Source organism: Macaca thibetana, chromosome 7 (genome assembly GCF_024542745.1).
Source record: "Macaca thibetana thibetana isolate TM-01 chromosome 7, ASM2454274v1, whole genome shotgun sequence".
Lineage (NCBI taxonomy): Eukaryota > Metazoa > Chordata > Mammalia > Primates > Cercopithecidae > Macaca > Macaca thibetana.
The window spans coordinates 149,648,696-149,665,159 of NC_065584.1; the positions used below are offsets into that span (position 1 = coordinate 149,648,696).

General features: G+C 45.3%; 1 protein-coding gene and 1 long non-coding RNA gene across 4 annotated transcripts in view; both read right to left on the bottom strand.

Moving 5' to 3' along the window:
* Positions 1-2,934, bottom strand: part of CLPX (caseinolytic mitochondrial matrix peptidase chaperone subunit X) — a 40,874-nt gene extending 37,940 nt beyond the window's left edge. For both annotated transcript variants that reach the window (XM_050795945.1, XM_050795944.1), the window contains exon 1: positions 2,465-2,934. In XM_050795945.1, coding sequence (XP_050651902.1) covers positions 2,465-2,543 — 79 coding nt within the window. In that variant the 5' untranslated portion in view covers positions 2,544-2,934. The remainder of the gene's footprint in view (positions 1-2,464) is intronic.
* The window catches only part of LOC126958022 (uncharacterized), a 182,751-nt gene that overhangs the window by 40,189 nt on the left and 126,098 nt on the right, over positions 1-16,464 (bottom strand). The gene's annotated exons all lie outside the window — the stretch shown is intronic.

Here is a 16,464-nt window from a genome sequence, read left to right on the forward strand (position 1 = left end):
TTCTGATTTTGATTGATGACAAATCCACAGACACTTCTAAGACTACTGTGGATGTGTTGTGAACATTAATAGGCCAAGGAAATCTTATGTTTCAGCTAGAGCTTAGTGAAAATAAAGTTCAGAGAACCTCTGAATTCTATGCAAAGACCCTTTGGGGGCCTGTAAACCTCAGGTGAAGAAGCTCTGAAAGCCAAAAAAGAGAAGTATTTCTGTAAAGTATATTTCACCAGATTACCTGGCAGCAACCAGAAAACACAATTTAAGTTTCACTGTTTACAGAACTTTATCATACAGACAAAGCTTTCTAAATTTCAGAACAACTGTTTTTAAAAAGAAATACTAGTCCAGGTGCAGTGGCTCACGCCTGTAATCCCAGCACTTTGGGAGGCCGAGGCAGGTGGATCACCTGCGGTCCAGGAGTTGGAGATCAGCCTGACAAACATGGCAAAACCCCGTCTCTACTAAAAATATAAAAATTAGTTGGGCGTGGTAGTGCACGCCTGTAATCCCAGCTTACTCGGGAGGCTGAGGCAGGAGAACCGCTTGAACCCAGGAGGCGAGGGTTGTAGTGAGCCCAGATCACGCTACTGCACTCCAGCCTGGGTAACAGAGCAGATTCCATCAAGACAGACAGAGGCCAGGGGCGGTGGCTCACGCCTGTAATCCCAGCACTTTGGGAGGCAGAGGCGGGCAGATCACAAGGTCAGGAGATCGAGACCATCCTGGCTAACACGGTGAAACCCCGTCTCTACTAAAAATACAAAAAATTAGCCGGACGTGGTGATGGCCCGCGCCTGTAGTCCCAGCTACTCGGGAGGCTGAGGCAGGAGAATGGCGTGAACCCGGGAGGTGGAGCTTGCAGTGAGCCAAGATTGCGCCACTGCACTCCAGCCTGGGCGACAGAGCGAGACTCTGTCTCAAAAAAAAAAAAAAAAAAAAAAAAAGAAGACGGAAAGAAAGGAAAGACAGACAGGAAGGAGGGAAGGAAAAGAAAAGAAGAAAAGAAAGAAATCAGTCGTTTTGAAAATAAAAAAAAAATAACTGCTTATCTCCTATGATTCAAAAGTGTTCACGGACTCTTGGCTAGAACAGATCAAGAACACTTTCAAAGAAGCCGTCCCTGCCCAAAGAGAACACACACATACTTCATCCAACCACTGTAAACTGTATTATTCTTTGTCTACTCCACTAGATTTAAACATGAGGGTGAGGACTTATTCTCCACTCTTACCTCCAGCACTAAAAGACCTGGCACATAGTGGGCCCTCGACAAATATTAATGTATGTCACATAAATGGATTAAAAAAACACTTTAAAGTGTTTGCAAATCGAATTCCTGGAATTGGGACATCTACTGGTTGAGGCTTAACAATGATTTAGGATTAAATTCACTCTCTTACATTTATGTATCATTTTACAAAATGCTTCTGCCCACATTACCTCATTCAATCCCTCCTTGTGTGGTAAAGAAACTAGAAGATACATTTAGTAAACAATAAGGATTTTATAATTGGTTTAAAAGTTAGATAAAAGGGACCTTTTTAAAAATCCATCCAAGGGTCATGAACCGGTAAGTCCAAATAAAAAGAATTTGTCTAGAAGTCAGTGATTATAACAGGATCTAGCCTCGTGATCTGACATCCATAGATTTGAGGAAGAGAAAAAAAGTTTATTTTCCAGACTCTCTTGGCTGGGGCGCCATTCTTTCACAGCTTCAGATAAACAGAAAGGAAAGGTAAACAACATGCGCCACTCTTAGGAAACTACCTCCCGGTCAAGTTGGGAAAGCCAGCAAAGGACTGCTGAAACACCCAAGGACTTCCGAACCAACTCCTGCGGGACCTCTCCCCATCTCCCCCGCCGCTGTCCTGCGTGCCCCGGGGCTTGCCTGACGCCGGGAAATATTGTGAACCTTGTTTATGTCCCAGTGTCTGGGCCGCACAGTGATAGTAACATCTCTGGTATCGCGCGGCTTGCGTCCGGGACGGTCAGCTGGGTGCCCTGAGTCCTAGGGGACCCTAGCAGGGACAGCCCCTCCTGGAGCCCCCAACGGGCCCGAGAGGGATCCCGGCCAGGCTGCGGAAGAAGAGCCGCGGCCGGGGCAGGCGGCAGTCCCCGGCAGGGCTGAGTGGGATCTGGAGGCATTTTTTAATAAGAGGAACATTTTGTGCCTCTTTCAGGGTTTCTACGAAGTGGCCGCATTCCGGCCCCAAAGTCAGCGGGCCTGAAAGCGCGCAAGAAGACGCGTGGGAAGGAGTTTACTTCCAATTTGAGCAACGGCTGCTCCAGAGGTCGGCAGAGCCCCATTCCACGGGGAAAGCAGTGGGTGCCGGGCGAAGTGCCGCCCATTCCCTCACACTCCCCGGGTGCAGCAGGCCTCGTGCCCTCCCCAGGATCCCTACCCACCAGCCAGTCCACCCCCTCCCCCTAGGCTGAGGGCTCAGGAGTGGCACTATTTCGTTACCTCTCTGCGCGGAGGCGAGTGAGGACGTGATGAGCCGGGCGGCAGCTGCGCCGCAAGTACAAGCACCGCAGCTGGGCATTTCCGCGAGGCCTAGGCCGGGGCTTCGCCCCCTGAGGACCTCCGGGTCTCAGCTGCGCGAATCCTGCTCGCAAGGCGCGCTGACTCGGTTCCGAACCCTTCCGCGGGCCCTAGACCCCGTGCAGAGTTCACCTGCCCGACTGCCAGGCCTTCGCGCTTCTGTGCCCCACAGCCGTCTACTCACCAGACTAGACACCCAACCCCCCTTCCCTTCCCCTCCTTCTCCCCCCACCCCCAGCCTACCGGGCCCGCGGAGCTTGCGCGCGCCTGCGCCGTAGGCCCGGGGAGGGGGCGGAGGGCGTGGGTACGCGCCGCGTATGCGCGCTGGAGAAGCTACGTGAGGCGAAGGCGAGGGGGCGGTACCGTGGGCGCGCCAATTAGTGCCCTACGGCAAGCGCCTAGACCCAACGGCGGCGACTACAGGTCCCGACGCGCATGGTTGCCAAAAGCCCTTTTATCCTAAAGTTGAACGGTTTTGAGATAGACGCGGAGAGATGCATGCCGGGACTTGTAGTCCCTAGTCGTCATAGTCAAGCTCTTCTTCCGGTCACTTTCGGTGGGCGGCAGGGAAGGTCAAGGTGAGGATGGTAGCTTAACCATCCACGGGGGAAGTCTCTAAAGTACCTTGGTAGCCGCTAGATGCTTCAGATTGACTAAGTTTCTTCCCCCGGGATTCCACATCCTGTGTTCCTCCTCTTATCATTCTCCTTAGTTTCATCACTTGTAAGGTGGAGGTGGTATTGTCAGTTAGTTACCTAAGCAACAACTGTTAGGTGGTAACAGCTCCCTCTCCTTGTTCTTTCAGGCCTCGTGGTGATAAAGCTTCCAGCTGTTGGTAGTCCATGGGTGTTTTACAGTCTTGAGGGTTGTCTCCCTCCCTGCCTCCCTCCCTCCCTCCCTCCTTATTTAGTAAAGATGAGGTCTCCCTATGTTGCCCAGGCTGGTCTCGAACTCCTGGGCTCAAGTCATCCTCTCCCATTGCCCTCCCAAAGTGCTGGGATTACAGATGTAAACCACCACGCCCGACTGATTTTCTTAAACCTGAACACACGACTGATTTTCTTAAACCTGAACACACGCTAGTAAATACTCCCTTCATTAAACCCTTTTCTGTTAGGCTTTGTGTAGAGGACTATGTGCAAACGAGACGTTGCCGATAAGTCCTGCTCTTGCAAACGAAGCAGGGTGTTCTGATAAGTCCTGCTCTTGCAAATGAAGCAGGGCGTTCCTTCCCTGTAAACAGGGAGGACAAAGGAGCCAGCTGCAAACAGCAGACCCTGGGGGCTTGTTTATGTGTAAACATCTTGAAAATCCAGAAAGTCTGGGAAAGGTCAGAAAAACAACAATGTGTCTTGAGACTTGGCAACATTCCACAAACGACTGTATAAAATAAAGCAGAGTGCGCCATTCGAGGCGGCCACCATGTTTGTCTTGTCTTGTGTCTTCGTTCCTTTGTTTAGGAAACACGCGACCCCAACACTTTGTTGGAGCCCTCTTGCAGGGCTTGCTTCTGCACAGCTAAACAGATGGACCAGCTGCACAGGATGGAGGTTGGTGACAAGTGAGTCACGCCCTTGTCCCATCTGGGTTGGTGCCAGACTGAGTATTTACATTGTGTATGAGATTCTTATTAACTCTGAACCCCAGAGAAATTGCCAAGTGAGCTTAGGTGCCTTTATTGCTGAGCTTTGCGGGTGGGGATGGGGAGGCAGCAAAGGGAGAGGCAAGACCAGGTCACACAAGTCAGTGAGCCCTCATCAATCTCCATCCAGTCCAGAGAAATGTGGCTTCTAGGTCCCTGTGTCTAGCTGTGAGAAGGGTCATTGGCCTTGGCCCAGGCCACAATTTTTTCTCTCTCTTTGGATAGGTGACTCCTGGTACTCCCTCAGCATAGTGAGGGAGTACCACTATGGTCTTGAGCCACCATAGTTGCAGAGACTAGAAGAGAGCCCACGTCTTCCCTCACCAAGACTTTGGTCTTCCTCCCCTGAGTCCATTAATAGAATTCTGAGAGAGGAGAGTCTCCAGTATTCCCTCAATCCAGTGTTTCAAACTATATTCGCAAAATTTCTCAGAAGCTATAGCTTTGTAGTAGAGGTGAAGGAACCAAGTAGATGGACCTTCCCTGCCAACTCCACCATGCCACCCCAAAATCAACCAGAGCAGCTCTGCCTTGAACTATTTAATTACTGGGGGTTTTTTTGAAAACAGTTCTGCATTAAGACAATGTATGAAATTCATTGAGTCAAGGACAAACCTTTCCTTTTATAAATGAACTGAGGGCCTCTGACACCCAATTTAAATTCTTTTCATCCCGCCCCCACCTTCTTTTTCAATTGTGTCGCATTTTCTTCTCATTATAAAAATGAAGAAGGCCGGGCGCGGTGGCTCAAGCCTGTAATCCCAGCACTTTGGGAGGCCGAGACGGGCGGATCACGAGGTCAGGAGATCGAGACCATCCTGGCTAACCCGGTGAAACCCGGTCTCTACTAAAAAATACAAAAAACTAGCCGGGCGAGGTGGCGGGCGCCTGTAGTCCCAGCTACTCGGGAGGCTGAGGCAGGAGAATGGCGTGAACCCGGGAGGCGGAGCTTGCAGTGAGCTGAGATCCGGCCACTGCACTCCAGCCTGGGCAGCAGAGCGAGACTCTGTCTCAAAAAAAAAAAAAAAAAAATGAAGAGATTGTTCGCCAAAACCTATAGATTGCTACAAGCAAGCTGAGTAAGAGTGTTGCTAAATCAAGGCTCAGGCTAGGGGAACCACTCCAGTAAGACTTCCTTTTCCCTATCTATTCTAGATAATTGACTTCGCATTCATTCAGTCAACAAATATTTATTAACCACTAGTTACATGCCAGACCCTGGGGAAATAGTACTGAAGTTTAAAAAATTTTCCTCCTCAGGCCGGGCGCGGTGGCTGAAGCCTGTAATCCCAGCACTTTGGGAGGCCGAGACGGGCGGATCACAAGGTCAGAAGATCGAGACCATCCTGTTCCAACAATCTTGAAAACAAAGAACAAAGTTGGAGGACTCATACTTTCTTGGTTTACTACAAAGCTACAATAATTAAAAAGTGTAGTACTGACATCTGGGTAAACATATATATCAATAAAATAGCACCAAGAGTCCAGAAATAAACTCTCAAATTTATAGTCAATTGGTTTTTGACAAGGGTGCCAAGACAATTCAGTAGAGAAAGAATAGTCTTTTTAACAAATGGTGCTGAGACAACTGGATATTCATATGCAAAGAAATGAATTTGGGGGCCGGGCGCGGTGGCTCAAGCCTGTAATCCTAGCACTTTGGGAGGCCGAGGTGGGCGGATCACGAGGTCAGGAGATCGAGACCATCCTGCCTAATCCGGTGAAACCCCGTCTCTACTAAAAAATACAAAAAACTAGCCGGGTGAAGTGGCGGGTGCCTGTAGTCCCAGCTACTCAGGAGGCTGAGGCAGGAGAATGGCGTAAACCTGGGAGGCGGAGCTTGCAGTGAGCTGAGATCCGGCTACTGCACTCCAGCCTGGGGGACAGAGCGAGACTCCGTCTCAAAAAAAAAAAAATTTTCCTCCTCTCGTGGAGCTTCCATTCTAGTGGAGAAAGATAAGATAGTAAGTAAAATATACTGGTAGTATGATGACATGGGAATATCCTTATGTTGTTGTGTAGCATATCCTTATGTTATTTCCAGAATCATTGAATATTTAATTTTATTTACAGGTTGATGTGTGTTTAGCCTTGTATTCCCAATTGGACTATGAGCTCTTTGACGCAGGTACTTAATTACATACTTGGAGCCAGGCACAGTGGCTCACACCTGTAATCCTAGCACTTTGGGAGGCCGAAGTGGGTAGATCACTTGAGGTCAGGCAGTTTGAGACCAGCTTGCCTCTACTAAAAATACAAAAATTAGCTGGGCGTGGCGGTGGGTGCCTGTAATCCCAGCTACTCAGGAGGTTGAGGCAGGAGAATCACTTGAACCCGGGAGGCGGAGGTTGCAGTGATCCGAGATTGCGCCACTGCACTCCAGCCTGGGCGACAAAGGGAGACTCTGTCTCCAAAAAAAATAATAAATAAAACAATACACACACACACACACACACACACGGGCAGAATCCATAGTAGAAATTCAGTAAATACTTGATTAAGTACTTACCTTCCAGCAATACGTTTGCTTAGCAGAATCATGGGATGGTGTCTTCATGAAATACAACACATGGCCGGGTATGGTGGCTCACGTCTGTAATCCCAGCACTTTCGGAGGCTGAGGTGGGCGAGTAATCTAAGGTCAGGAGTTGGCCCACCAGCCTGGCCAACATGGTGAAACCCTGTCTCTACTAAAAATACAAAAATTAGCAGAGCATGGTGGTGTGTGCCTGTAATCCCAGCTACTTGGGAGGCTAAGGCAGGAGAATCGCTTGAACCCAGGAGGCGGAGGTTGCAGTGAGTCGAGATTACACCACTGTACTCCAGCCTGGGTGACAAAGTGAGACTCTTGTCTCAAAAAATAAATAAAATAAAATCCAGTACATAAGCAAGCAAATTACAATGGACAAAGAAGTGATTGTTAATAGACATAAGTTCTACAAATGTAAACAATGATTAATTCAACTTTTTGAGTGTCCCAAAAAGAATTCCCAGAGGTTGCCTGATGAGCAGAGTATAGACTTTGCCCTAGAAAGTACAAAACAGAGGGAGCTGTACACAACTTAGTTTAACTTTTCCTCAGCAATGTGAACAAAGGTTATGTAGCTTTGGTATGAGGCTGGTGATGGTTTTATCACACAGGCAGCAGAAATTTGGTAGTTTCAATGCATTCCTCTAAAACTATGCTCTGCAGGTCAGAATTTACCGATAAAATATTGGGATCAGCACCCAATAAGCATGACACTAACTTTGTGCTAGGCTCTTTGATGTTGTAAATCTTGTAGTGGTATTTAGACCAGAGAACTTGTACCATGGAGATAAACCAAGACTTCCCAAGTGGTATTTGAGCATGGGGGGGGTCAAGTTTAAATAAAATAACATCCATGTTAGAAATGGTTCAGATGTTAAAGATCATTCTTTTTTTTTTTTTTTTGAGACAGAGTCTCGCTCTGTCGCCCAGGCTGGAGTGCAGTGGCACGATCTGGGCTCACTGCAAGCTCCGCCTCCTGGGTTCACGCCATTCTCCTGCCTCAGCCTCCCAAGTAGCTGGGACTACAGGCGCCTGCCGCCTTGCCCGGCTAGTTTTTTGTATTTTTTTAAGTAGAGACGGGGTTTCACCGTGTTAGCCAGGATGGTCTCGATCTCCTGACCTCGTGATCCGCCCGTCTCGGCCTCCCAAAGTGCTGGGATTACAGGCTTGAGCCACCGCGCCCGGCAAAGATCATTCTTTAGGAACCACTTGGCTGTGTGGCAAAGGAGCATGTTCTGTTTTACAAGTGTATGTTCTCTGACCTGAATTTCACAAGTTGGAACAGTGTCCTTGCTGCATGGTGTGGCAGACTAGCTATGAGATGGAGCAGAACTTGGGGTCTGAGCAAACAGTGCTGGGGCTCCAGAAGCTCAATGGACTTCTCTCTCACTTGGCACTGCATAGATACCCTCTGGTCAGGTTCCTATCAGGCCATCCTCTCAAGTTATGAGTTCAAAAGCACAGAGTCGGCTGGGCGCGGTGGCTCACACCTGTAATCCCAGCACTTTGGGAGGCCAAGGTGGGTGGATCACAAGGTCAGGAGTTTGAGACCAGCCTGACCTACATGGTGAAACCCCATCTCTACTAAAAATACAAAAATTAGCTGGGCGTGGTGGCGTACTCCTGTAATCCCAGCTACTCAGGAGGCTGAGGTGGGAGAATTGCTTGAACCCAGGAGGTGGAGGTTGCAGTGAGCCGGTATCACGCCATTGCACTCCAGCCTGGGCAACAGAGCGAGACTCCATCTCAAAAACAAACAAACAAAAAACCCAGAGCCATCTGAGATTATACCTGTGAGAAAATGGATCCTTCACCAGGAAAGTGATGGCAAATACTTGTGGTCACCTCAGCCCTTCCACATCACACCTACTTTCAGCTGTTTTCTGACAGGTTAATGATGCTTTAAAAAGAAAGTCAAGTGCAGTTTTCCAGCTCAAATAGTTTTCACTGGAGGAGTTAACTCCTTGAGTTATTTACTTTTCGTGAACTACATAGCTGAAGGCACATAAGTTTTTTTTTTTTGAGAGAGAGTCTCCCTCTGTCACCCAGGCTGAAGTGCAGTGGCACCATGCCTGGTTAATTTTTGTATTTTTAGTGGAGGCGGGGTTTCACCATGTTGGCCGGGCTAGTTTCAAACCCCTAACCTCAAGTGATCTGCCTGCCTCGGCCTCCCAAAGTGCTGGGATTACAGGCGTGAGCCATTGCGCCCAGTCAGGCACATAACTTTTTATGTCTTCATTTTATGTACAACTCTTTTTCTTTTGTTTTTTCTTTTTTTTTTTTTTTTCTTTTCTTTTCTTTTTTTTTTTTTTTTGAGATGGAGTCTCACTCTGTGGTCAGGCTGGAGTGCAGTGGTGTGATCCTACCTCACTGCAACCTCTGCCTCCTTGGTTTAAGCGATTCTCCTGCCTCAGCCTCCTGAGTAGCTGGGACTACAAGCGTGCGCCACCACGCCTAGCTAATTTTTGTCTTTTTAGTAGAGACGGGGTTTCATCATGTTGGCCAGGATGGTCTCGATCTATTGACCTCATGATCTGCCCGCTTTGGCCTCCCAAAGTGCTGGGATTACAGGCATGAGCCACCATGCCTGCCCCCCTTTTTCTTTTATACTTGATTTTACCTCCCAGCATTATGAGTTGCTACAAGAAATATTTTAACAAATTAGAGTCTGTGAGTCTAACTCACTCAATATTAGCCCTGAATTTTTTAGATGAGGAAACAGGCCTATTAAAAAGGCAGAGACTTGACCAGGGTCACATAACAAGTGAAAGAGAGAATCTGGAGTCTTCTGGTTTTAAAACTATGTTTCTCAAGCTTTTCTTTTTTAAACCAAGACTTCTTTTGATAAATATAAAAATCTCACTTCTCGACCAGGCACAGTGGCTCACGCCTGTAATCCCAGCACTTTGGGAGGCCAAGGCAGGTGGATCACCTGAGGTCAGGAGTTCGAGACCAGCCTGGCCAACATGGTGAAACCCTGTCTCTACTGAAAATACAAAAATTAGCCGGATGTGGTGGTGCACCCCTGTGATCCCAGCTACTCGGGAGGCTGAGGCAGGAGAATCGCTTGAACCTGGGAGGCAGAGGTTGCAGTGAGCTGAGATTGCAACCGTGAACTCCAGCCTGGGTGACAGAGCGAGTCTCCATCCCCAAAAACAAAACAAACAAACAAAAAACCCTCACTTCTCTCCTCCACCAGAAATTCTGGCATATCCTCTCAGAGAGTCATCATTCTTTTGGGAATCTTTGTATCCTCTGAATAAAAACATTTTTTTTTCATGGCCAGACACTGCTCCTTCATATCAGCCGATATTGATTGTCCCTGGAAGGATAGAAATATAAATATTGAGGAACTCAATATTTTAAAAGATAAGGACCTGCCTCTGTAGGTGGTGCAAGCTCAAGGTAATATTAACATATTGTATTGAACTTTATAACTTACAAAGGGTTTTCACATCCACTTCCTCATTTGATTGTCACAACAACCAAATGAGATAGTTATTATCAGCATTCCAGTTTTGCAGCTGAGAAAATCAAAACACAGAGGGTTTAAGTGACTTGCCAACGGTCACAGCAGAACCAAGACTTAAATCCAAATCACCATATGGGTTTCCATTACTTCTCTATATCTTCTTCCAAAAGCTGATGAGATTTTAGGGGTCTGCAGAATCTCTACCCCCTATCCAGGAACATCTCACGTCAAGGAATAAAAATCTGGCCTTCTATTAAGGAAGTGACCCACCATCCTTCCTTTTCTTAAGAATTACTTTGGTTGTGGCCGGGTGCGGTGGCTCAGGCCTGTAACCCCAGCACTTTGGAGGCTGAGGCTTGTGGATCACGAGGTCAGGAGTTCAAGACCAGCCTGGCCAACCTGGTGAACCCCATCTCTAAAAATACAAAAATTTGCTGGGCGCAGTGATGCGCGCCTGTAGTCCCAGCTACTCTTCAGAAAGCTGAGGCAGGAGAATCGCTTGAACCTGGGAAGCGGAGGTTGCAGTGAGCCGAGATCAAGCCACTGCACTCCAGCCTGGGTGACAAAGTGAGACTCTGGCTCAAAAAAAAAAAAAAGAATTACTTTGATTGTTTGTTAAAATACATTAGGCCCCTCTCCTAAAGGTTTTGATAAAATAGTCTGGGGGAGGGCTCAGGAATCTATTTTTATTGCTGGAATGCTAGAATCAGGAGATGCTAAGATTTATTTGCAGAAATGGTATGTTTCCACTGTGCTGATAGAAGTCTGGGCCTTTTTTTCTCAAGGTCTTTTAGGCTCCCTCCAAATTCTACTACTTCCTTCCTCAGGGAGTCACTACCTAACCTTGGTATTGTGGGGTGACCAAGAGGACTATAGCGACGTGCTCATCATCTTCCTGGGCCTGTCCTTGGGGGCTGGAGGTAACCTTAGATAGCATGAGGTCCCCCTTGTCTTCAATTAGACTCCCTCTTGTCTCATCCTGATGTTCAGGGAGATGGTCAGCAGATGGTGCTAACTTTCCACCCTTCCCTCTTTGAATCCTGTGGGGGCATTCTTAAAACTAATCCAGTGGAACTTGCAGTGTATCAAATCTTGAAGAGAGTGCTAGGGAATTCTTGTTTGTATTTACTAAAGGGCACAGATGTCAGGAGTAGAAGGACTGATGTGTGAATCCCAGCTGAATCCCTTACCAGCCACGTGACCTCTGGTAAGTTAATTCCATAAGCCTGTTTTTTCAACTATAAATTGGGGTGCTCTTGACCTCCTAGAATTAAATGTGAGGAATAAATGACCCCTTGGCACTTGTTATAGTGAGTAGGTGCCTACTAAGTAATAAAGATATTTTCCTGTGCAATGTTGTGAATTATGGCTTTCCTGTTATGCCTTTAAAAATTCCTTTAAATAAAAAATCAAAAATAAAAGTAAACAATGAGTTTCACACAAAATAAATAAAAAATGAAAAAAATAAAAATAAGAAATTCCTTTTTTGGTCACGCTTTTTAGCCAGTTAGTTGAGGATCTTACCCTATTCACAATACTTTAGCATTGTGAGGAACTTGCTTGATTTCAAAAAAAACACTTAAAAAGAGATGAAAGAGAGAATATGAACTCTTGGTTTATAAGTCCTTTCCAATTTCCAATTCATGTGCATTAACCATAACATTAGATAATACAAGTGATTAACAATTATAATCATGTATTACCGGTAAGCAATTGTTAAATATACAGAAGCACCTACTGGCTATGTATGTAAAGTAGTACTCATGGGTAAATTAATCGATAACAAGGTTATGAAGAGAAAAGGCTTCTGAGCCATCAAAGTAGATATTACAAAGTTGGCATATCAAAGTTCATGTACTTTACTCATACCTAGGCCTTCAGAATTTCATTCTGTAAGTCTCTTTACTCATTTTAAATACTAATTTGGTCATATGGATCCCCATTGCATGAGTGAGTAAATTAGAAAGGGGGAATAGGTGCTAGAACCATAGCCAAAGGATTGTCTAATAGCCTGACAAAAAAGGAAATACAAAAACAGATGTGTGAACTCAACAAGAAGGGTATATAGTCTGGCGTCATTTGGGATTAGATAAAATTTTTTATATATCGTATCAGCCCTGGTTGCTATTTTATTAATATTATACTTCCACAATAATGGTATTCATAATACATCAAGAAAAGACTGAATTATGTTGTCTCTGTTTTTATAAAAGTAGACTATATACTTTTATATTTCTATCCCAAAACAATCAAAAGTTAAAAAGTTTTAGAGGCCTGGTGCAGTAGCTCATTTTTGTAATCCCAGCACTTTGAGAGGCCAGGGCAGAAGTATCACTTGAGTCCAGGAGTTTGAAACCACCCTGGGCAACATAGTGAGACTCAGTCTGTACAAAAAATAAAATTTAGCCTGGTATGGGGACTCATGCCTGTAGTCCTAGCTCCTTGGGAGGCCAAGGTGGGAGGATTGCTTGAACCTGGGAGGTCAAGGCTGCAGTGAGCTGTGATAGTGCCATCGCACTCCAGCCTGAGCAACAAAAACACTGTCTCAAAAAAAAAAAAAAAAATGGCTTAAATAAAGAGGAAAAGTTTGAATTTTCTGGAAAACTGCTTCTGTAAAATAACTCAGTTTCCTATTGTGCTACAGAAATGAAACATCACCTTGTTAAATCTACACAATTTTAAATCTCTTCCATTTCTAGCAGTGCAGTATACAGCAAATTCTTTTTTTTTTTTTTAATAAGGGGACAGGGTCTCACTCTGTTGCCCAGAATGGAATACGATAGCATAATCACAGCTCACTGTCGCCTCTACCTCGCAGGATCAAGCGCTCCTCCCACCTCAGCCTCCCAAGTAGCTGGGACTACAGGTATGTGCCACCATGCCTGGCTAATTTTTGTATTTTTTTAGAGATAGGGTGTCACCATGTTGCCCAGGATGGTCTCGAACTCTTGGGCTCAAGTGATCCACCTACCTCAGCCTCCTAAAGTGCTGGGATTACAGGCGTGAGCCGCCACACCTAGCCAGCAAATTTTTTTTTTTTTTTTTTTTTTTTTTTTTTTTTTTTTTTGAGACAGAGTTTCACTCCATCGCCCAGGCTGGGATACAGTGGCACAGTCTTGCCTCACTGCAACCTCCACCTCCTGGGTTCGCGCCATTCTCCTGCCTCAGCCTCCTGAGTAGCTGGGACTACAGGTGTCTGCCACCACGCCTGGCTAATTTTTTGTATTTTTAGTAGAGACGGGGTTTCACCGTGTTAACCAGGATGGTCTTGATCTCCTGACCTCATGATCCGCCTGCCTTCGCCTCCCAAAGTGCTGGAATTACAGGCGTGAGCCACCGTGCCCAGCCCCAGTCAACACATTCTTATGTCATGGTTACTATGTACCAGTGACTAATATATACTATACTCATAGATATGTTCAATTGATCCTCACAACAGCCTCATGAGGTACATTTTAAGTCTATATAGTTGAGGAAACAAAGCGTATAAAAGTTAAATAACTTATCCAGTATTTCACTGTCAGTAGATAAAAGAACCAGGTAGTGTGGTTCTAGAGTCATGCGTTTAACTACTGCACTATGCTCTGTAGGACTCACTATTTGATCCTCCTGGATGAAACACACTTTTTATTGCATTGTTGGGCCCACAAAAAGTAATAAAATTCTCTAAGAACATGCATGCAAACTCTTACGTTACTACATGGAATTAACATTTATTGTATAAGTGTTTTAAGCAGTCAAAAGTAAACTCAGGAATTGAGGTTTGTTGTTGTTGTTTCCTGAGATGGAGTCTTGCTCTGTCACCCAAGCTGGAGTACAGTGGCATGATCTTGGTTCATTGCAACCTCTACCTCCCTGGTTTAAGCTATTCTCCTGCCTCAGCCTCCTGAGTAGCTGGAATTACAGGCATGCACCATCACACCTGACTAATCTTTGTATTTTTAGTAGAGACGGGGTTACGCCATGTTGGCCAGGCTGGTCTTGAACTCCTGACCTCAGGTGATCCACCTGTCTTGGCCTCCCAAAGTGCTAGGATTACGGTCACTTTGCCCGGCCCCTGGAATTTTTTTTGTTTTGTTTTGTTATTCTTTTTGTTTGTTTGTTTTTTGTTTTTTGAGTTTTTTTGTTTGTCTGTTTTTTGTTTTTTGATATGGAGTCTTGCTCTGTCGCCCAGGCTGGAGTGCAGTGGCCTGATCTCGGCTCACTGCAGCCTCTGCCTCCCAGGTTCAACCAATTCTCTTGCCTCAGCCTCCCAAGTAGCTGGGACTACAGGCATGTGCCATCATGCCCAGTTAATTTTTTTTTTTTTTTTTTTTGAGACGGAGTCTCGCTCTGTTGCCCAGGCTGGAGTGCAGTGGTGCATCTCCGCTCACTGCAAGCTCTGCCTCCTGGGTTCATGCCATTCTCCTGCCTCAGCCTTCCGAGTAGCTGGTACTACAGCCCCCCGCCACCATGCCTGGCTAATTTTTTGTATTTTTTTTTAGTGGAGACGGGGTTTCACCGTGTTAGCCAGGATGATCTCAATCTCCTGACCTTGTGATCCGCTGGCCTTGGCCTCCCAAAGTGCTAGGATTACAGGCGTGAGCCACCACACCCAGCAGGAAGTGGTTTTACATGAGCAAGCAATTAAACAATTGGAAACTATCAAAAGTGACCAGATAGGCTGGGTGTGGTGGCTCACAAGTGTGATCCCAGCACTTTGGGAGGCCAAGGCAGGACGATTGCTTGAGACCAACCTAAGCAATATAGTGAGACCCTGTCACACACACACAAAAAAAGTTTGCCAAGTATGGTGGTGCATGCCTGTGGTCCCAGCTATTTGAAAGGCTGAGGTAGAAGGATTGCTTGAGCCCAAGAGGTTGAGGCTGCAGTAAGCTGTGATCACGCCACTGCATTCCAGCGTGGGTGTCAGAGCAAGATTCTGTCTCAAAAAAAAAAAAAAAAAGTGACAAGATGATTTTGAAAAATAATCATCTTCCCCACCTAAAAAAAAACTCTTGAAAATGAATAACCTAACTGTTAAAATTACATGGATACATTGAATTAGTATTTTACCCAGCTGAAAAGAGAGTTCATGGATTAAACAACAGATCTAAAGACATATCCAGAAACAAGATGGAGTATATGTAATGATAAGAGATGTGGAGAATAGAATGAAAAGGTCTAAGACATGTCTAATTATAGTTTCTGAGAGAAGAGCAGAGAAAGTAAGAGAACAGGCAATATTTAAAGAGTCTAAGAATTTTCCAGAACTGATGAAAGACATATACCTACTTGTAATATGTGAATTCATAATACAGAAAGTGCAATGTTTACTAAGCAAAATAATTAAAATGAAATAAATATACTCAGATTGATTTCACAATACCAAAGACAAAATATCTTTAAAAACTGTCAAAAGAATAAAAGAGGTCACTTAACAAGGAAATGGCAAATGGACAGCAAAGTGGATGTAATGTTACTTAACACTAACAGTGGAAACTAGAAGATAACTGTCAACCTAGAGCTGTGTAGTGGCAAAACTATTTCCAAGCATGAGGACAAAATAAAGGACATTTTCAGATAACTAAAAACAGAACAAAGTTGGAGGACTCACATGTCCTAATTTCAACTTATTACAGAGCTACAATAATCAAAACAGAGTGGTACTTCATAAGAATAGACATATAGAGCAAGAGAAAATAATTGAGAGTCCAGAAATAAGCCCTCACATTTACAGTCAATTGCTTTTTATCAGAAGTGCCAAGATTATTCAATGGGAAAAGAAGAGGCTTTTTACTAAACCGTGGCAGGTCAACTGGGTATCCATATGCAAAAGAATGAAGCTGGATCCTTACCTCATACCATATACAAAAATTAACTCAAAATGGATCAAAGAATAAATGTAAGAGCTAAAACTCTTAGAAGAAAATATAGGGCTAAATCTTCATGATCTTAGATTAAGCAACAAGTTTCTTAGACACTAGAAGTATAAGCAACCAAAGAAAAAATATATTAGACTTCATCAAATTTAGAAATTTTTGTGCTTCAAAGAAATCTATCAAGAAAGTTAAGCCGGGCACGGTGGCTCAAGCCTGTAATCCCAGCACTTTGGGAGGCCGAGACGGGCGGATCACGAGGTCAGGAGATCGAGACCATCCTGGCTAACACGGTGAAACCCCATCTCTACTAAAAATACAAAAAAAAAAACTAGCCGGGCGAGGTGGTGGCGGGCGCCTAGCCAGGCGTGGTGGCTGAGATCCGGCCACAGCACTCCAGGGCGAGCGAGACTCCGTCCC